The sequence below is a fragment of the Diceros bicornis genome, chromosome 7 (genome assembly GCF_020826845.1).
Source record: "Diceros bicornis minor isolate mBicDic1 chromosome 7, mDicBic1.mat.cur, whole genome shotgun sequence".
Taxonomy (NCBI): domain Eukaryota; kingdom Metazoa; phylum Chordata; class Mammalia; order Perissodactyla; family Rhinocerotidae; genus Diceros; species Diceros bicornis.
Genome location: NC_080746.1, coordinates 76320164 through 76338028, shown reverse-complemented (window position 1 = coordinate 76338028; position 17865 = coordinate 76320164). Strand labels below are relative to the sequence as shown.

Genomic DNA, 17865 nt, shown 5'->3' with positions numbered 1-17865 from the left:
AGCTCCCAGCACTCTCCCGTCGCTTTAGCCACGCCTGCCTCTCTGCTGAAATGACCTGCCCCTTTTTTTCTTAACTAGCAACGCTCATTCTTTGTAAGACTGAACTCAGATATCATTCCGTGGAAGATAGAATCGCTTCCTTCTCTCTACTTCCTTTCAGAAATATTGGTTATCACACTGTGGAGTAATTATCTGTTTACAAACCTTACTCATGCAGTGAACTCGGACGGCGGAGAGGTTGCTGTTGTGTTTCCTTCGCTTAGCACTGCGCCTGACACCAACCGAGGTGCGAAATAACTGTGCACTGAATGAAAGACCGGAGTAGATTTAAGAATGAAGACAGGTCTGGAAGTCCCAGAAGAGATCGTTTTAATGTTGAAAGGTTGAGTGGGAGGGCTGACCCAAAAGTCTGACCTAACCTCTCTGGGGCACGACTAGCGCCTGTTTCCAGGTTTCCATGACTAGCGCCTCCTGGTCCGGGCTCTCTGATTCCGCACCGGTGTATAGTCTGAGGCAACCCCTTTTTCACCAGTTTCCTAGTTAAGTGATTCTTAATGCCTCTTAAGGTTTCCCCCTGCGGAAAATTATGCCATTTTTGTTGGTTCCGCCTCTGTCTATTTAGTTGGGGGCAGTTTGCAAACCTGTGCCAGGTTTTGAAGCCTCATGATTGAAATTGTTTATGTAATTGATTTGAGGGCCCACCCCGTGGGTTAGCGGTTAAGTGCCCTGGCTCCGCTACTGGCGCTAGGATTCAGATCCCGGGCTGGCACGGATGCACCGCTTCTCCAGCCATGCTGAGGTGGCATCCCACATACAGCAACTGGAAGGATGTGCACCTATAACATAGAACTATCTACTGGGGCTTTGGGGAGAAGAAGGGAAAAAAAAGGAGGAAGACTGGCAATAGATGTTAGCTCAGGGCCAGTCTTCCTCAGCAAAAAGAGGATTGGCATGGATGTTAGCTCAGGGCTGATCTACCTCACAAAAAAGAAAAAGAAAAAGAATTGATTTGAATGATTTTATCTACTGTGACAGGTGTAGGTCTTGTAGGAAGAGAAGTATCATTATGCTTAGAATTACACCCTTTTTTATCTCCTCTTCAGAGAACATGAAATTAAAAGAACCACTCCATCAAGTTTTTAATGAGGGGAGCATGATGTATTGTCCAGTGGGAAGAACTGTTAAAGTTGAGAGTAGAAAAAGAACTTAATAATTTTGGTGGAACTGGAATGAAGGAAAAAGACTCGAGAGACAATGGTTTTCTCAAGGGTGGAAGTAAAATAGAGGAGTTTTTCTTTTTATCATCAGCAGAGTCTGGCACATAGGTGCTTAATAAATATTTGTTGGATGTGTAAATTAAGGAAATCAGTTAGAAACAAGTCAGTCCAGTGTGGGGACCTGAGAATTGGCCACCTGAGAATGTGTCTTTTTGGTGTGAGGATTATTTTGGGCTGGTTACTTGTAAGAAACTGCAGACCGGAGAATCTCTGAAAACCAAGTAGAAGTTACCGTTTGTAAGAGACATTTACACTTGTAAGGGAAATCTCCATTTGTAAAGGTATATCCCTCTGTGTACCAGGAAGAGGGAGATGACCTTATCTCTAGAAACTCTTATCAATGCAGAAGGCAAGGACTTAAATCTGCATAATAACCTTACTCTTGTTTACTATGCTTTTCTGGTAATCTTCCATAACTGACTCTCCCCACCCCCAACATCCTCCTTTGTCTTTAGCTGAAGATAGTATTTAAGGTGGCAGCCTCCTCGGCCATTCTGACAGAGTTACCCAGTTTTCTTGGGTTTCTCCCCTGTATACATGTTATAAAGCTTTGTTTGATTTTCTCCTGTTATTCTGTCTCATGTCAATTTAATTCATAGCCCAGCCAGAAGGACCTAGAGGGTAGGGGATTTGTCTTTCTCCCCTACACCAGCAAATATTTCTGAAGTTCCTTAGCCCTTGCGCTCGGCAAATAATATAATAGCTTAATATCTAGAAATGATGTTAGTGCTGAAAAATTTGTGAACAGTGCATTAAAATCAAGCAACTGTATAGAGAAAGTGAAAAATCTTGTTGAAAACAAATAAAACCTAATAAATATTGCAACCTAAATAAATATTCCAACTTCATGGATGTGAAGATGTCAGCTCTCTCCAAATTGATCTATAGAGTCTGTGCAATTTCATTTAAAATCCTAACAGGTTATTTTGGGAACTTTTCAAACTGGTTGTAAAATTCATTTGGAAGGGCAGAAGGCCAAGAATAATATTCACATTCTTACAGAAGAAGAGTAGGTGGGGACTTGCTCTACCAGATGTCAAGACTCGTGATTAAGATTTAGTGTGGTATTGGTATAGGATAGACAGATTAACCAGTGGAACAGACTAGAGGGCTTAGAATCATATTCACACATGTTTGGAAATGTGATATAGAACAGAAGAGGCATTTCAGATAATTACAGAAAGGAGAATGCAGGGACAAATGGCAAAAAAATGAAATTGGATCCCTAGCTCTTACCAAACATGTGAATTCCTTGTGGATTAAAGATTTAAATGCAAAAGACAAACTTTACAATGTAGGGCAGAATCTTTATGGACTCGGAGTATACAAACATTTTTAAACAATACGTAAAGTACTCAAAGAAGAGACCACTAAATTTGACTACATTCCAGTTAAGAACTTCTGTATATCAAAAGACACCACAAAGAGAGTGAAGAGGCAGAATACAAACTTAGAGAAGAATTTTGTAACACATAGCTGACAAAGTACTGGTATCCAGAATATATAAATTAGCACACCTGCAAATCAGTATTAAAACCAATAGAGGGGCCGGCCCCGTGGCTTAGCAGTTAAGTGCGCGTGCTCCGCTACTGGCAGCCCCGGGTTCGGATCCCAGGCGCGCACCAGTGCACCGCTTGTCCGGCCCTGTTGAGGCTGTGTCCCACATACAGCAACTAGAATGTGCAGCTATGACATACAACTATCTATTGGGGCTTTGGGGAAAAAAAGGAGGAAGACTGGCAATAGATGTAAGCTCAGAGCCGGTTTTCCTCAGCAAAAAGAGGAGGATTAGCATGGATGTTAGCTCAGGGCTGATCTTCCTCACAAAAAAAAAAAAATTAAAAAAAAAATAAAACCAATAGAAAATCAGACGAAAGACATGAATAATCGTTTTTGTAAAAAAAGAAAAAAAAAGAGGAGGGCTGGCCCCGTGGCTTAGCGGTTAAGTGTGCGCGCTCTGCTACTGGCGGCCCTGGTTTGGATCCGGGCGCGCACCGACGCACCGCTTCTCCGGCCGTGCTGAGGCCACGTCACACATACAGCAACTAGAAGGATGTGCAACTATGACATACAACTATCTACTGGGGCTTTGGGGAAAAAAAGGAGGAGGATTGGCAATAGATGTTAGCTCAGAGCTGGTCTTCCTCAGCAAAAAGAGGAGGATTAGCATGGATGTTAGCTCAGGGCTGATCTTCCTCACAAAAATAAATAAATAAATAAATAAATAAGTAAAAACAAAAGAGGAAACAGGGAAATGAATGTTTGCTCAATCCGTTAGTAGCCATAGAAAAGCAAATTGAGACCATGGTAAAATGCTTTTTTCCCTCACTAGATTGGCATAAATTAAGATAAGTTCAAATGATTTGGAGGATGTGGATGAATGGGAATTTTAAACACTGCTGGTGGTTAAATGATTATTTAACCATTTTGGGAAACAATTTGGCCTTATTTTATTAATTTAATTGTGTGTGTTTCTGTCTCATCTACATCTAGGTAGATACCATAGAGAATTCATAATATATGAAGCAAGAGACGTTTTCAGTATCATTCATAACTAAAAATTAGAAACAACCCAAATGTGCATTAACAGAAGAAAGGATAATTTGTTATATATTCACATAATGGAAAACACTACTACACAGCGGTGAAAATGAATGAGCTACAACATGCAACAATACAAATGAATCTTAGAAACATTATAGTGACTGAAAAAAAAAAGAAAGTTATATCCAAACTTATATTTTGATAAAACCAAGAAACAAAACTAAACAACAGTTCGTTGTTTAGGGATACACACATATGTGATAAAACTATGGAGGGCAAAAGCAAAGGAATGTAAAGACACCATTCAAGGGGAGCAGTTGAATGGGCGAGAGAAGAACTGAGACAGTTGTAATGGTATTAGAAAGATCTGTGCTGTCCAATATGGTAGCCACTAGCCACGTGTGGCTATTTAAATTCATCAAAATTAGACAAAATTAAAAATTGAGTTTCTTAGTCACACCAGCCACATTTCAAGTGTCAATAGCCACATGTGGCTTGTGGTTACTGTATTGGACAGCACACATAGATCTTTTCCATCATGGCACAAAGTTTTGTTGGACAGCACTGTTCTAGGTCATATGTGGGTGGGTTGGTGCATGGGTGTTTATTATTCTTCAAAATGTGTGTGTATGTACATATATGTATACATGTGTAGGTATTCTTTAGTTTGTGTTAAATGTTAAGTTTAGAAAAATTCTCTGGTTCCCTAATTCCTATTTCCCACTCCCCTGGCTAAGTTACCTTGGACAAGTAACTTAACCTAGATTTGCTTACTCATAAAATGGTAAGATTGGACTTGATCTGTAACATTCCTTCCTGCTAAAATTTTTTTATGAAATGATGCCACAAAGTATTCCTCAATGTGTCCTACATTTGAGCGATGTCATATAAGAGTACTCTTGATGTTCATAAATACTGGTCTACTAAATAAACGTAGTATAGTAGATAAAGTTAAAATTTTAGTAACTTCTCAGATTTTCAGTCTTAACTGATTTTTATGAGAGTAGAATTAGTTTTAGAATCTCACGGGCCAATTTTTCTCTTTAGTGACATGCCTGTCTCTTTAAGCATGTAGCATTGTCTGAGGCACATTTCCTTAGAAAATGTTATGCAGACTTTTCTTATTTGGTATAGGAGCAGTAATGGAATATATGTTTTAATATTACATTAAGAAGATATTCTGTTTCATATATAGTGAAAATGACATGAATATTTTTTTCAGGACAGATAAAATAGGTCTTTTTTTTTTAGGTGTCAAAAAGGCAAATCACATATTTGACTGGTAGTGACATTTGGGTTTTCAAGCCCTAAAGAAGAGTACTTTTGCCCTCTTTTGACAAACTTTCATAGCAGTGTTGTAATTACAAGTCAGTTCTGGTATGTATCCCTCTGCAGCCGTTAATATTCACATTCTCACAGAATGTTAAGGATGTAGAAAATGGCTTATAATAAGTAGAAAACAAAACAAAAATTGTTTTTGTTATAATAAGCGTATATTCCAGGTGACAACAATGCAGCCTTTTGTACATTTGTCTAGTGTTTGGAGTTGGGATGATTTCATTCACTTTTGTTTACACTGAATCAGGGACACTGAGTCTGGGACTCATTTCACCCTGCTGTAGTAAATACTGATCAATCTTAGTTTCGATGCCCAGTCCTGTGGATCATAATTGCTTTCTATATGTACCCTACTCATATAAATCTGCTGCTTTGCTAACCCCCATCCTATCAGCCTACGTTTCTTTTTTTTTTTTAAATACATTTATTTTATTACTTTTTTTTTTAATTATTTTTTCCCCCAAAGCCCCAGTAGATAGTTGTATGTCGTAGTTGCACAGCCTTCCAGTTGCTGTATGTGGGACGCGGCCTCAGCATGCCCGGAGAAGCGGTGCCTCGGTGCGCGCCTGGGATCCGAACCGGGGCCGCCAGCAGCGGAGCGCGCGCACTTAACCGCTAAGCCATGGGGCCGGCCCAAGCCTACGTTTCTTGAAGGTATACTCTGTGCTAAGTGCTGTGGGGAGATACAAAGATGAATAAGAGATGATTCCTGCCTTCAAGTTGTTAATAATCAGAGGCTTTTTCTTCTGCCAAATTCTTTCCCATGTTAAAATGACCTTCTCCCTTCCCTCTAATTTTCTACACCATTCTAGACTCCAAGGTGAATTATAGACAGCTCTTCCCAGAAGCCTTTCTGTAACTTAGATATGCTTTATGTCTATTCATTGTTTCCTGTCTGTACTTACTGTTGTATACATATTTTGTTTAATATCTCACCTTTACATATATTAATCATGACGTCCTAATAAACACCTGTTGAAGTTGATAGGCAGTGCAGCTCTATCTCTTTTGCAGATGAAAAACTTAAGGCTCAGAGAGAGGAAACAGGAGCTTTACCAGTCATTCCTCATTTTCTCCCCATCTACCCCAGTCCTAGGCACCCACTAATCTACTTTCTGTTTCTATGGATTTGCCTAGTCTGGATATTTCATATACAAATCATACAATATGTGGCCTTTTGTGTCTGGCTTCTTTCACTTAACGTAATGTTTTCAAGATTCATCCATGTTTTAGTGAGTATCAGTTCTTTATTCATTTTCATGGCTGAATATTCCATTTATATCACACTTATTCATCAGTTCATGAACATCTGGATTGCTTTTACTTTTTGGCTATTATGAATACTGCTGCTATAAACAGTAGCGTACAAGCGTGTGTGTGGATGTGTTTTCATTTTTCTTGGGTATATACCTCAGAGTGGCATTGCTGGGTCATATGGCAACTCTGTGTTGAATCTTTTGAGGAACTGCCAGACGCTTTTCAAAGCAGCTGCAGCATTTTATCAGCAGCAGTGGTATATGTACCTGAGGGTTCTGATTTCTCCACATCCTCTTCCACATTTGTTACTGTCTTTTTTATTATGGTCTGTCTTGATTATAGTATGAATCCTCCAACTTTTTTGTTCTTTTTCAAGATTGTTTTGGCTATTCTGGGGCTTTTGAATTTCCATATGAATTTTAAGATTAGTTTGTAAATTTTTGCAAACAAACAAAAAAAGCCAGCTGCGGTTTTGATAATGATTGTTGATTGTTGACTCTGTTGGGAAGTATTGCCATCTTAACAGTATTAAGTTTACTAATCTATCAAAAAAAGTTGTCTTTCTATTTATTTAGATCTACTTTAATTTCTTTCAACAGTGTTTTGTAGTTTTTAGAGTCTAAGTTTAGTATCTCGTTATTAAATTTATTCCTAAGTATTGTATTCTTTTTGATGCTGTTGTAAATGTAACTGTTTCCTAATTTCATATTCAGAATGGTAATAGACTCTTAACATACTTTTGTTTTCTTTCATTTAATCTTCAGCACAAATCTAGGAGGTGGTTCTTATTTCTCTTTGCAAATGAGAAAATAAGTTCAAAGAAGTTAAATGATTTTTCCCACAGGGCAACCAAGGCAGTGTTCCTGGGAGTACATCTGGATGAATGAGGAGGCTGTTCACTCAGCCTGACTACAAACCCATGCATGCTTTCTGTTCTCCCTTTGAAACCCAGGATACAGTACCAGGAGGGATGGAAGGGGTATGCAAGCTGTCTCAAGGGAGTGAGGTATCCAAGAATGAGAGTTGCATCTTGAACAGTGGTGGCAGGGGTCATATATGCTGCCTATTTCTTAAGCCTTCAGGAGGTATTTGGAGCCGTTTGATTTAGTGGTGAAGGCCCAGGTCCTGGGTTTGAGCTCTGGCTTCGCTACTTAACTTGCTGTCTAACAGCAAGTTATTTTGATTCTCTAGCTTTCATTTTCATCTTCTGTAAAGTAGAGCAGTAATAAGCCCCATCTCATATAAGCCCTGCTTCATAGGGTCATTATTAAAAGGATTAAATCAAATACTGTTCATGTTTGTAAAACTCAGAGCCCAGGGCCTCGCACTGAGTAAGTGTTCGGTAAATGTAATTGTAATTGTTGTATTGCTTATAGCTTTATTCTTATTCCATGCTCATTTTTTTCTCTTTTCAGTACAAGTTCAGGGATCTAACTATGGAAGAACTAAAGAATGTAAATATGTTTTTCCCACATTTCAGATATTCCATGGACACGTATGGTAAGAATTGTATCCTCTAGTTTTGGCTACATTATTTAAACTATTAATTATTTGTTCTTAGAGAGCTACAGAATTTTAATTTCTCATTTTTCTCTTGTTTCCTGATTTTGAGCTGCACTTTGTGACCTGTGGTTTCTGAGGAAATTTAAGTTAATACAATTTATATTGTATTAGTTTTCTATTGCTGCTGTAACAAGTTAGCACAAACTTAGTGGCATAAAACAACACAGATTTACTGTCTTACAGTTCTGTAGGCTACAAGTCCAGCACAGGTCTCTACAGGTTAGAAGTCTGGGCTAAAATCAAGGTGTTGGCTGGTCTTAGTTCCTTTCTGGAGGCTCTGGGAGAGAATCTATTTCCTTGCCTTTCTCAGTTTCTAAAGGTCACCCACATTCTTTGGCTCGTGGTCTCCTTCCTCCATCTTCAAGCTAGCAATGTTGCATCTCTCTGACCATCCTTCTGAAGTCACATCTCCAGAGAAAAGGTTCTCTGCTTTTAAGGACCAGTGTGATTAGATTAGGCACACTCCAATAATACAGGATAATTTCCCCATCTGGTCCTTAAATTAATTGCACCTAAAAAGTCTCTTTGCTGAGTAGGGTAACATATTCACAGGTTCCAAGGATTAGAGTATTAGACATCTTTGGAGGCCATTATTCTGCCTTCCACATACATGGTTGATTCTAAATTATTAATAACAAAGTTTTAGTTATCTTGTTCACTTAATACTATTGAGGGTCTGATTACCTAAGAGAGATTTTACTTTACTAACTTTCAAAAATTTCTAACCGCAACCAACACTTGGAAATACATGTTATATCATGACCCCATGTACACATAACTAAAATACTGTATACACTCTGGCATTTTCTCTTCCATTTCATTTAAAAACAAATGCTAATTGGGACTCACTCAATTGATTTCAGGATCCATGAATTAGCCAAAATATACAGTTTTGAAAAACTTCTTTATTTTACATGGGTATGTGTTATATTTGAATTAGTTTGGGTTAAGAAAAGGTATCTGGAGCCGGCCCAGTGGCACAGCAGTTAAATTCGCACGCTCCGCTTTAGTGGTTCGGAGTTCACAGGTTCAGATCCCGGGCGCGGACCTACGCACTCTTATCAAGCCATGCTGTGGCGGCGTCCCATATAAAGTAGAGGAAGATGAGCATGGATGTTAGCCCAGGGCCAATCTCCCTCAGCAAAAAAGAGGAGGATTGGCAACAGATGTTAGCTCAGGGCTAATCTTCCTTACAAAACAAAAGTATTTAATTCAGATTTATATATTAGAAAATTTGAGAAATTATTGAAGTACTTCTTAGGAATAGCTAATTTTTTATGTGGAAGAAATGATTTGATTCTGGCCCATCAGTGACTGGCCCCTTTTGATTAGCACCTAGTTATCTGCTGCTACATAAATGCCTGGGATGTGGGATGTAGCAGCTACTATTTATTGAATGCCACATATGCTTCCAAATGTTTTCTCTATGTTATTTTACATATTTTTTACAAGCAAAGCTGTGAGGTAGGTATTATCATCTTCATTTTTCAAATGAAGAAGCTGAGGCTCAGAGAGTTTAAATACCTTGCTCAAGGGCCGGCCCTGTGGCTTAGCGGTTAAGTGCGTGCACTCCGATGCTGGCGGCCTGGGCCGGGATCCCAGGCGCGCACCGACGCACCGCTTCTCTGGCCATGCTGAGGCCGCGTCCCGCATACAGCAACTAGAAGGATGTGCAACTATGACATACAACTATCTACTGGGGCTTTGGGGGAAAAATAAATAAATAAAATTATAAATAAATAAATAAATACCTTGCTCAAGATTACATAGCTAGGGCCCGGCCCGGTGGCACAAGCGGTTGAGTGCGGTGCTCCGCTGTGGCGGCCCAGGGTTTGACAGTTCGGATCCCGGGCGCACACCGAGGCACTGCTTGTCGAGCCATGCTGTGACGGTGTCCCATATAAAGTAGAGGAAGATGGGCCCAGATGTTAGCTCAGGGCCAGTCTTCCTCAGAAAAAAGAGGAGGATTGGCATTGGATGTTAGCTCAGGGCTGATCTTCCTCACACACAGAAAAAAGATTACCTAGCTAGTTAGGGATGGAGGTGGGGTTTGTACCCTTGTCCATCTTGACCTCCGCTTGAATACGGCTTGTTCTTGTGTAGTGGCTCTCTTCATCATGTAGATTTAAAGCTTTATTATAGCAGTTAATTCTTTTTTTTTTTTTTGTGAGGAAGATCGGCCCTGAGGTAACATCTGCCAATCCTCCTCTTTTTGCTGAGGAAGACTGGCCATGGGCTAACATCCATGCCCATCTTCCTCCACTTTATATGGGACGCTGCCACAGCATGGCTTGCCAAGCGGTGTGTCGGTGCACCCCCGGGATCCGAACCTGCGAACCCCGAGCCGCCACAGCAGAGCACGTGCACTTAACCACTTGCACCACCGGGCCGGCCCCTATACCAGTTAATTCTTATTCTCCTTTCCCCTGTCTAAAGAAAGTGAGCTATGGTGCCATTAAACCCCCAACAATAATACTGTCAATGTACATTTTATTATTGAAGACGATAGTCACACATCATAATCACTTCTGTTTTAGCTTTTGAATAATTTGATTGGACAATGAATATTTGCACCTATAGTTTCTCTGCCACATTTCTAGGTTTTTCTGTGTCCTTGAGTAACAATCTGTTCCACTCCTCTTTCCATTTTGGTTTTTGCCACGGAGTGATCCCTTTACCCATTGTCACCTTTTGCTCATATAGTTCAAGGTAAACAGTTGTGCTTCTGTACACTCTTGGCCTTGAGTTTTCTGTCAGCCTGATTTCCTCTTTTCCCTTTCTAATAGATCATCGAATCTATTTAGAATTTTGTCTTCCACTGCCTGAATAGTATCGTTACTGAGGTGCTGACAGGACTGCATTCCAAGGCAGTTTGATAGCTTGAAACCAGAGATGGTATTTTCTGCATTCAGTTCAGAGATTAGAGCATTAATTCCCCACCAGTGTGTCCCAGTTATTGATTGGTAAATTGAAATTTAAGGGATGTGAAGGTTAACAAAAGGTCGAGAATAATGGAGTTAGAGAAACCAAAGAAGATAATTATTGATCTTTCTAAAAGGTCACTTTAAAAAATAAAGCTAACATTTTTTTCTGATTATAAAAGTTATAATCTGACTTCTGAAAGTGATTATAACTGTTTTATTACATGTGACAATTATTTGATAATGTCCCCACATTTTATAATCCTTTACTTCTTATTAAACACTTTCACATTATCTCATTTGATCCTTCTGACAATTTTATGATGCAGTCTTATTATCTTTATTTTACAGATGATGAAACTGAAGGTCAAAGAGATTAAAGTAACCAAAAGTCACAGGCCTCTAAGTGGGGAAAGTGGGCCTAGAACTTGGGGTTTCAGTATCAAAGTCTTGTGTTCTTTTAGTTACCCTCTCTGGTTTCTAAGAAAACAGCATCTAGCAATTTCCCCTTGATGATTCCTAGATGATGGCATTTAGAAGTTATGTGTGCTTCTGTGTGTGCGTGTATGCACGCATGTGCTTTAGTACAGTTCTTCCTACTTCTGATGCACATTTTGGGGCCTTTTTTTCTTCTAGTTTTCAAAGATAGTTCCCAGAAAGACCTGCTGAATTTCACTGGCACTATTCCTGTGATGTATCATGGTAAGTGTGGAAGTTGAGAAAATGTGAGAATTTTCTAAAAGGGCAGTTTAATAAGAAGTTACATTTGTTTCGTGCCATAGCATTCTCAAAGTGTTTTCACATATATATGGTCTATACAGAATGTTATTGGATATAGCAGAATGCTGTCCTAGTCAAGGAAGGCCTAAATTAATATCAACAAATTCAGTTCAACAAATATTTATTTATTGAATGTCAGCTATGTGCCCACTACTCTGCTAGGTGCTGGGGTACAGAGGAGAGCAAGATAGACATAGGCCTGCTCTTATGGAGAATTGTCTCTGCTTTCCATAGCAGACTGCAGGGATCCTACCTTTTTCTCCATTACATCAGTGTTTTGTTCCCTCCCTTTCCTTCTGTATGAGGTAGCATTATCCCCATTCTGTAGGTGAAACTGAATCTTAGCCTGGTCAAGTGATTTACCTAAGACCACACAGCTAGTGTCAGGCTGGAACTTCAAATTTTAATAGGAAAATTTTAAAATATAGAGGCCATTAAAGCTCAAAGGAAGCAATATATTTTCAGGTGACCTGGCAGGTTAAAATAGCTGTGTTTGCCTAAAAAGAAAAAAAAAAAATCACTAACTTCCCTATACTTAACTATTCCCATTTGTCCAGACCTACTTCCTCCAACATTCAACAGGACTAACCTTTCAGATAGTTATTGTAGGAGACTGCTTATATAATATAATTTGAAGAACACCAGTGGTTCCAATATATTTCTCTAAAGTGGTACCTGAAATTCCACCATTAAAAATCCGTTCCTTGGTGCTGGCCCCGTGGCTTCGCGGTTAAGTGCGTGCCCTCCGCTACTGGCGGCCCGGGTTCGGATCCCGGGCGTGCACCGAGGCACCGCTTGTCCAGCCATGCTGAGGCGGCATCCCACATACAGCAACTAGAAGGATGTGGAACTATGACGTACAACTATCTACTGGGGCTTTGGGGAGAAGGGGGGAAAAAATGGAGGAGAATTGGCAATAGATGTTAGCTCAGGGCCGGTCTTCCTCAGCAAAAAGAGGAGGATTGGCATGGATGTTAGCTCAGGGCTGATCTTCCTCACACACACAAAAAAATCTGTTCCTCTTTTAAAATGCAAATAATCCTGGGAGGGATAACATCCCAAATCACTAATACAGAGTGCTGTGCTTATAGAGAATGCTTGGTAAATATTTGTTGAGTGATTGATTTAATTTATTTGATTACTGACTGAAGGGCTTAGGAATAAATGAACTTACCAAGCATTTGAAAACGGAGGTGCATGGAAAAAGTGCTGAGGAGGATTTGGAAACCAAATGAGGAGAGAACTGTAGAGTCTGCTATCTCTTACAAAAGATTCAGCACTGTATGATGGGAATACATTGCCCAAAAGACACCAAGAAGCTGTATTTTGGGGGGCTTTTTTCAAAGTAAGTCCTTCATTATGGTAGTTCCTAGACTGTTACAAACCTTCCTTAGTTTCTTCATCCCCATGACTTATTGCCAGAGGTGCACTCGTGTTTTGTTCTGCCTCTGCTTATGTCTCACCAGGACACCTCCTTTGGTGCAGGAAATGCACAGGAATTCAGTTTGGTTTTTACTCATAGGAGTGTGCTTGGAGATGAAAGTAGGTAGCCTTGGGCTCTGCAGAAATTGCAGTGAGGTAGGCAGAACAGACATAGAGTTGAGTTTTATTTTCCTTCTTTGCTCCTCTCCTGCCAAGCTCTCAGACTGTTTTCTGGCTGCCTAGAGAACTTTACTCAGACCTGTTCCCCCTTACTTGTGTTCTGCATTTATTACGCTTAGATGTTAGAAAGAGAGAGAGAGAAAGAATTCTTACCCACTCACATGATTAATTGATTGATCTTATTCACAATTCTTACCCACCCCAGTGATTTCAAGGGTAGCTGCATATTAATAGGGGAGATTATGAATTTAAATTAATCATTGCTTAGTAGCATTTTAGTTTCTAAGACAGTGTGGGGAGACAGGAGGGCATAAAAGTTATCTTAATACCACCAGTAAGATGCCCATCATTGGTGCTCTGCCTGTCCTAGAGCCATGGAGTTATGTCCTTGATTCTTATGCTGGGTCTTTCAAGGTAGTAATGGTACCTGCAATACGTCTTTCTTTGCAGTACATTTTTTTTCCTTTATTTTTGACTAGAATTATATCAACTCAGTGTCATGCATGCTAGTTATTTCCTGCTGATCAGAAGGTCAGAATGTATTACCTTTTTTGCCTGAAAAATGGGCTAATAAGAGAGCCTAACTCTAGAATTGTGAGGATTAAATGAATTATTTATGAGTAAAGCTCTTGGCCTAGTGCCTGGTACATAGTAAGTGCTTAATGATTGTCGGCTATTATTATTTGTCTGCCTATATTTCTTTTAGTTACTAGTTTTGTTAGTATAATAATAATACATGCTCATGCTAAAAAAATTTAAACAATTGAGAAGGGATGAGGTTATGCTTATATCTAACCTCCCAGTCAGTCCTATTCCCTCGATGAATTTTCTTGTTCATATTTCCTTGTGTATACCTGCAGAATTTTCTGGATTATTTCTTATCATTCCTCCAAGACTGTGTCAATGTTGTGATTACACTTTTTCTTCATCCACCCATTCTTTAGAGATGTGTATCGTCTTAATAAGATGATACCCATCTAAACTTTATTTACAGCTAACTTAAATTATATTCTTATTATATAATTACGTGAAATCTGAGGGGTTCTGACTCTTTGGTAATGAATTACCGAAAGCTAAATGGGCAGGGTAGGAGGCAGGGCATTTGCTGACAGAAAAGAATGAGAAAGAAGGAAGGAAGAAGAGAATGGAGAACACCAATCATGAAATCTTACGAGTTAGACACAGGCGTCAGGCTCACTGGGTGCTTTGCCAGGCTGGTGTGTATGCTGCTGGGGAGGGGCATTGACGGAGGCAGCAGATCCTTGATCACCCAGCAAGCTAGTACCTTCAATAGACGTTTCTTTCTTTTTCTTTCATGTGTAGTGATTAACACAAAAAGTAACTCCATCGGGATTTGGACCACCACTCCAGCCCACTAAATTAATTTCATGACCCATTTATTGTGACCAACATTTGAAAAACACTGGTCTAGAGTACATAACATTAGACATAGTAACTTCTGGAGGAATTCGATGGTGCGTCTCAGTACCTGTCAGTCACTTTGTGGTGCTATGATCATAGAGTTATCTATGGCCCAACAGCTATGCCATACCCATATTGTAAATACTTGGACGCTCTGTATGGTGATAGATGTTAACTAGATTATTGTGGTGATCATTTTGCAATATACACAAATATTGAATTATTATGTTGTACACCTGAAATTAATATAATGTTATATGTCAACTATACCTCAATAAAAATTTTTTTAAATACTTAGACAAAAGTAGAAGAGGAATATGGTTCTGAGAACTGCTGATATAAGATAGTAGACGCCAGGTATTAGGACATTTCTAAACTTTTTTTTTTTTTTATAATTTTATTTATTTATTTATTTCCGCAAAGCCCCAGTAGATAGTTGTATGTCATACCTGCACATCCTTCTTGTTGCTATATGTGGGATGCGGCCTCAGCATGGCCGGAGAAGCGGTGCGTCGGTGCGCGCCCAGGACCCGAACCCAGGCTGCCAGCAGCGGAGTGCGCACACTTAACTGCTAAGCCACGGGGCTGGCCCCAGGACATTTCTATACTGTACTGATTTTCAGTCCTACCTGCACATTAGAGTTATGTGGTAAGCTTTTAAAAAATGTTGTCTAGACCCTATCCCATTGAATCAGAAGCTTTGGGGGAGTGGCCTGGATATTGTTATGTTTCAAAGTTCTTTAAGTGTTTCTAATGTGCAGACAGGGCTGAGTATCATTGTGCTTAGGGGAGGAGGAAGCAAGATGAAAAAGGTAGTTTTCAGTGGAAGGAGGATTTCCTCAGTAAGAAAAGGATTGCAGTGGAAAAGAAAACTATTTTTATTTATACCTGGCCTATTTCCAAAATGGGTTTGAGGTAAATTGCAAAAATTGCCAACCCTTCGGGATACTTACCATGTCATGTACTGTTCTAAGCGTTTTACATACATTAATTTCAGCCTCACAACAACCCTCTGCTATTATTATTCCCATTTTATAGAGGAAAGAATTGAGGCACAAAGAATGTAAGTAACTTGCCGGAAATCATGTAGCTAGTAATATGTTGAACTAGGATTTGAACCTAGGCATTCTTGCTCCGGAGCAGCCATGTTCTTAAGTACAGTGAAAGATATATGCAGTAAGACTATGAAAGCAGGAATAAATATCAGGAGATACAATAGAACAGCTAATGCAGTTTATCAGATTTCTAGTTTAATTTTTGCACTTATATTAGGTTTAGCTTTGGACTTCCTGGCAACCAAGGCAGTCAGAGATTTTGGCTCTTGGAAGGCATGATGTACATGGTTGCAATTGGAAGAGCGTGCACTCGGGTTCCCATCTCCATACACTAAAATGTAAGAACCCCTGGACGAGGTGACTGTTAAGGCTATTTTCAGCTCTAAGTTCTATATGTCTAACCCAGCTTGTATGTTATAGTGTCTGCAGTTAATGAGCAACTTGAGGGCCAGTATCAAATTCATCTTTGCTCATTCATTCATTTTTCATTTATTTATTCATTCATTCATTCTTATTTATATAAGAAACTTCTATTGTGTAGCCAGTATGTTAGGCACTATGCTTGGCGCAGGGGATATAGAAATGAATAATATGGGGCCAGACCAGTGGCGAAGTGGTTAAGTTTGCACGCTCCACTTTGGTGGCCCGGGGTTTGTGGGTTCGGATCCCGGGCACACACCTACACACCACTCGTCAAGCCATGCTGTGGTGGTGTCCCACATACAAAATAGAGAAGAATTGGCACAGATGTTAGCTCAGGGACAATCTTCCTCACCAAAAAAAAAAAAGAAAGAAATTAATAATATATAATCCTCTCTAGAAGTTTACAATGTAAAAGGAGAAACAGACCTGTAGGCAAATAACTTCAGTGCCAAATAAATATAAAAATAGAAGTGTCCACTACATTTTAAGAAAGATGTGATAGCTGTGCTTGAGGGGAGCAAAGAAGGTTACATAGAGAAGATGCTGTATCCCAAACGCCTGGCACAGTAGGTCCTATAAATATTTATTGAATTGAATTGGATGAGCTGGCCATTGTCTTAATTAAATTTCCTCAAATGTTATGCTAGTACTTTAATGGGAACGTATTTTCAATGTGACTGTGGATGAAAATGGGGAAACATGCCTCGATTTACATAAATTCTTTGTATGTAAACTTGACTAGACTATATGTCTTAAAATGCCACCTAGCTGTACCATAAATATAACGTGTATGCTTCATTATTGTTTGACGATGTGTTTATTTTGTCTCAAATAGGTAATACATATAACATACCAATTCGTTTGTGGATTTTGGATTCTCACCCTTTCGCTCCCCCCATTTGCTTCTTAAAGCCAACTGCAAATATGGGAATCTCAGTTGGAAAACACGTGGATGCTCAAGGCAGAATATACTTGCCCTACCTCCAAAACTGGAGCCATGTAAGATTAGTTTGGATTTTCTTTTAGAAGTTTTTGTTTTACTGAATATTTATCTTTGATCCTAATAGTATGAATAAGTTACTGAATTTTCTTTCAATGATATTCTTCATATGGTCTTTAAAAGTATTTGACAGAGGGAAAAAGTCAAATACCGTATGATCTCACTTATAAGTAGAAGATAAAAACAACAACAGACAATCACAGAGAGACAGACTGGACTGGTGGTTACCAGAGGGGAAGAAGGGAGGGAGGAGGGTGAAAGGGACGATTAGGCACATGTGTACCGTGGTGATGGATGGTAATTAGTCTTTGGGTGGTGAACATGATGTAATCTATACAGAAATCAAAATATAATGATGTACACCTGAAATTTATATAATATTATAAACCAATGTTACTGCAATAAAAAATAAATAAATAAAAAATAAAAGTAATTTGAAATTGAGGTCCCTGGCGTCACCTGAGTCCCAGAACGCTGATGACAGCAGCCTGCGTGAAGCTGCTCTCTCCAGGTCTGGGAGCCAACTGTTGTTCGCTCCCGGCCTTTTTATAGTTGTTTGCTGCTTGATAAAGCACATGAAAAGCTGCTGACAAGATATTGGGGCATTGTTTCCTAGTCCCTCTCTATTAAAAATTCTTATGTAATATATGTATTTATTTGTCGTTTTGCCAGTTTTTGACCTT

The 17865-nt window shown here is 39.3% G+C and overlaps 1 protein-coding gene across 10 annotated transcripts in view; it reads left to right on the top strand.

Moving 5' to 3' along the window:
- UEVLD (UEV and lactate/malate dehyrogenase domains) overlaps positions 1-17865 on the top strand; it is a 52684-nt gene that overhangs the window by 387 nt on the left and 34432 nt on the right. For 2 of the 10 annotated variants that reach the window (XM_058546108.1, XM_058546105.1), the window contains exons 1-4: positions 7193-7422; positions 7832-7916; positions 11537-11602; positions 17018-17181. In XM_058546108.1, the coding sequence (XP_058402091.1) occupies positions 7300-7422; positions 7832-7916; positions 11537-11602; positions 17018-17181 (438 nt within the window). In that variant the 5' untranslated portion in view covers positions 7193-7299. Of the gene's footprint in view, positions 1-108; positions 287-7191; positions 7423-7831; positions 7917-11536; positions 11603-12610; positions 13026-17017; positions 17182-17865 lie in introns of those variants that run through there. The other 8 variants (XM_058546111.1, XM_058546110.1, XM_058546109.1 and 5 more) reach the window with 8 other exon arrangements.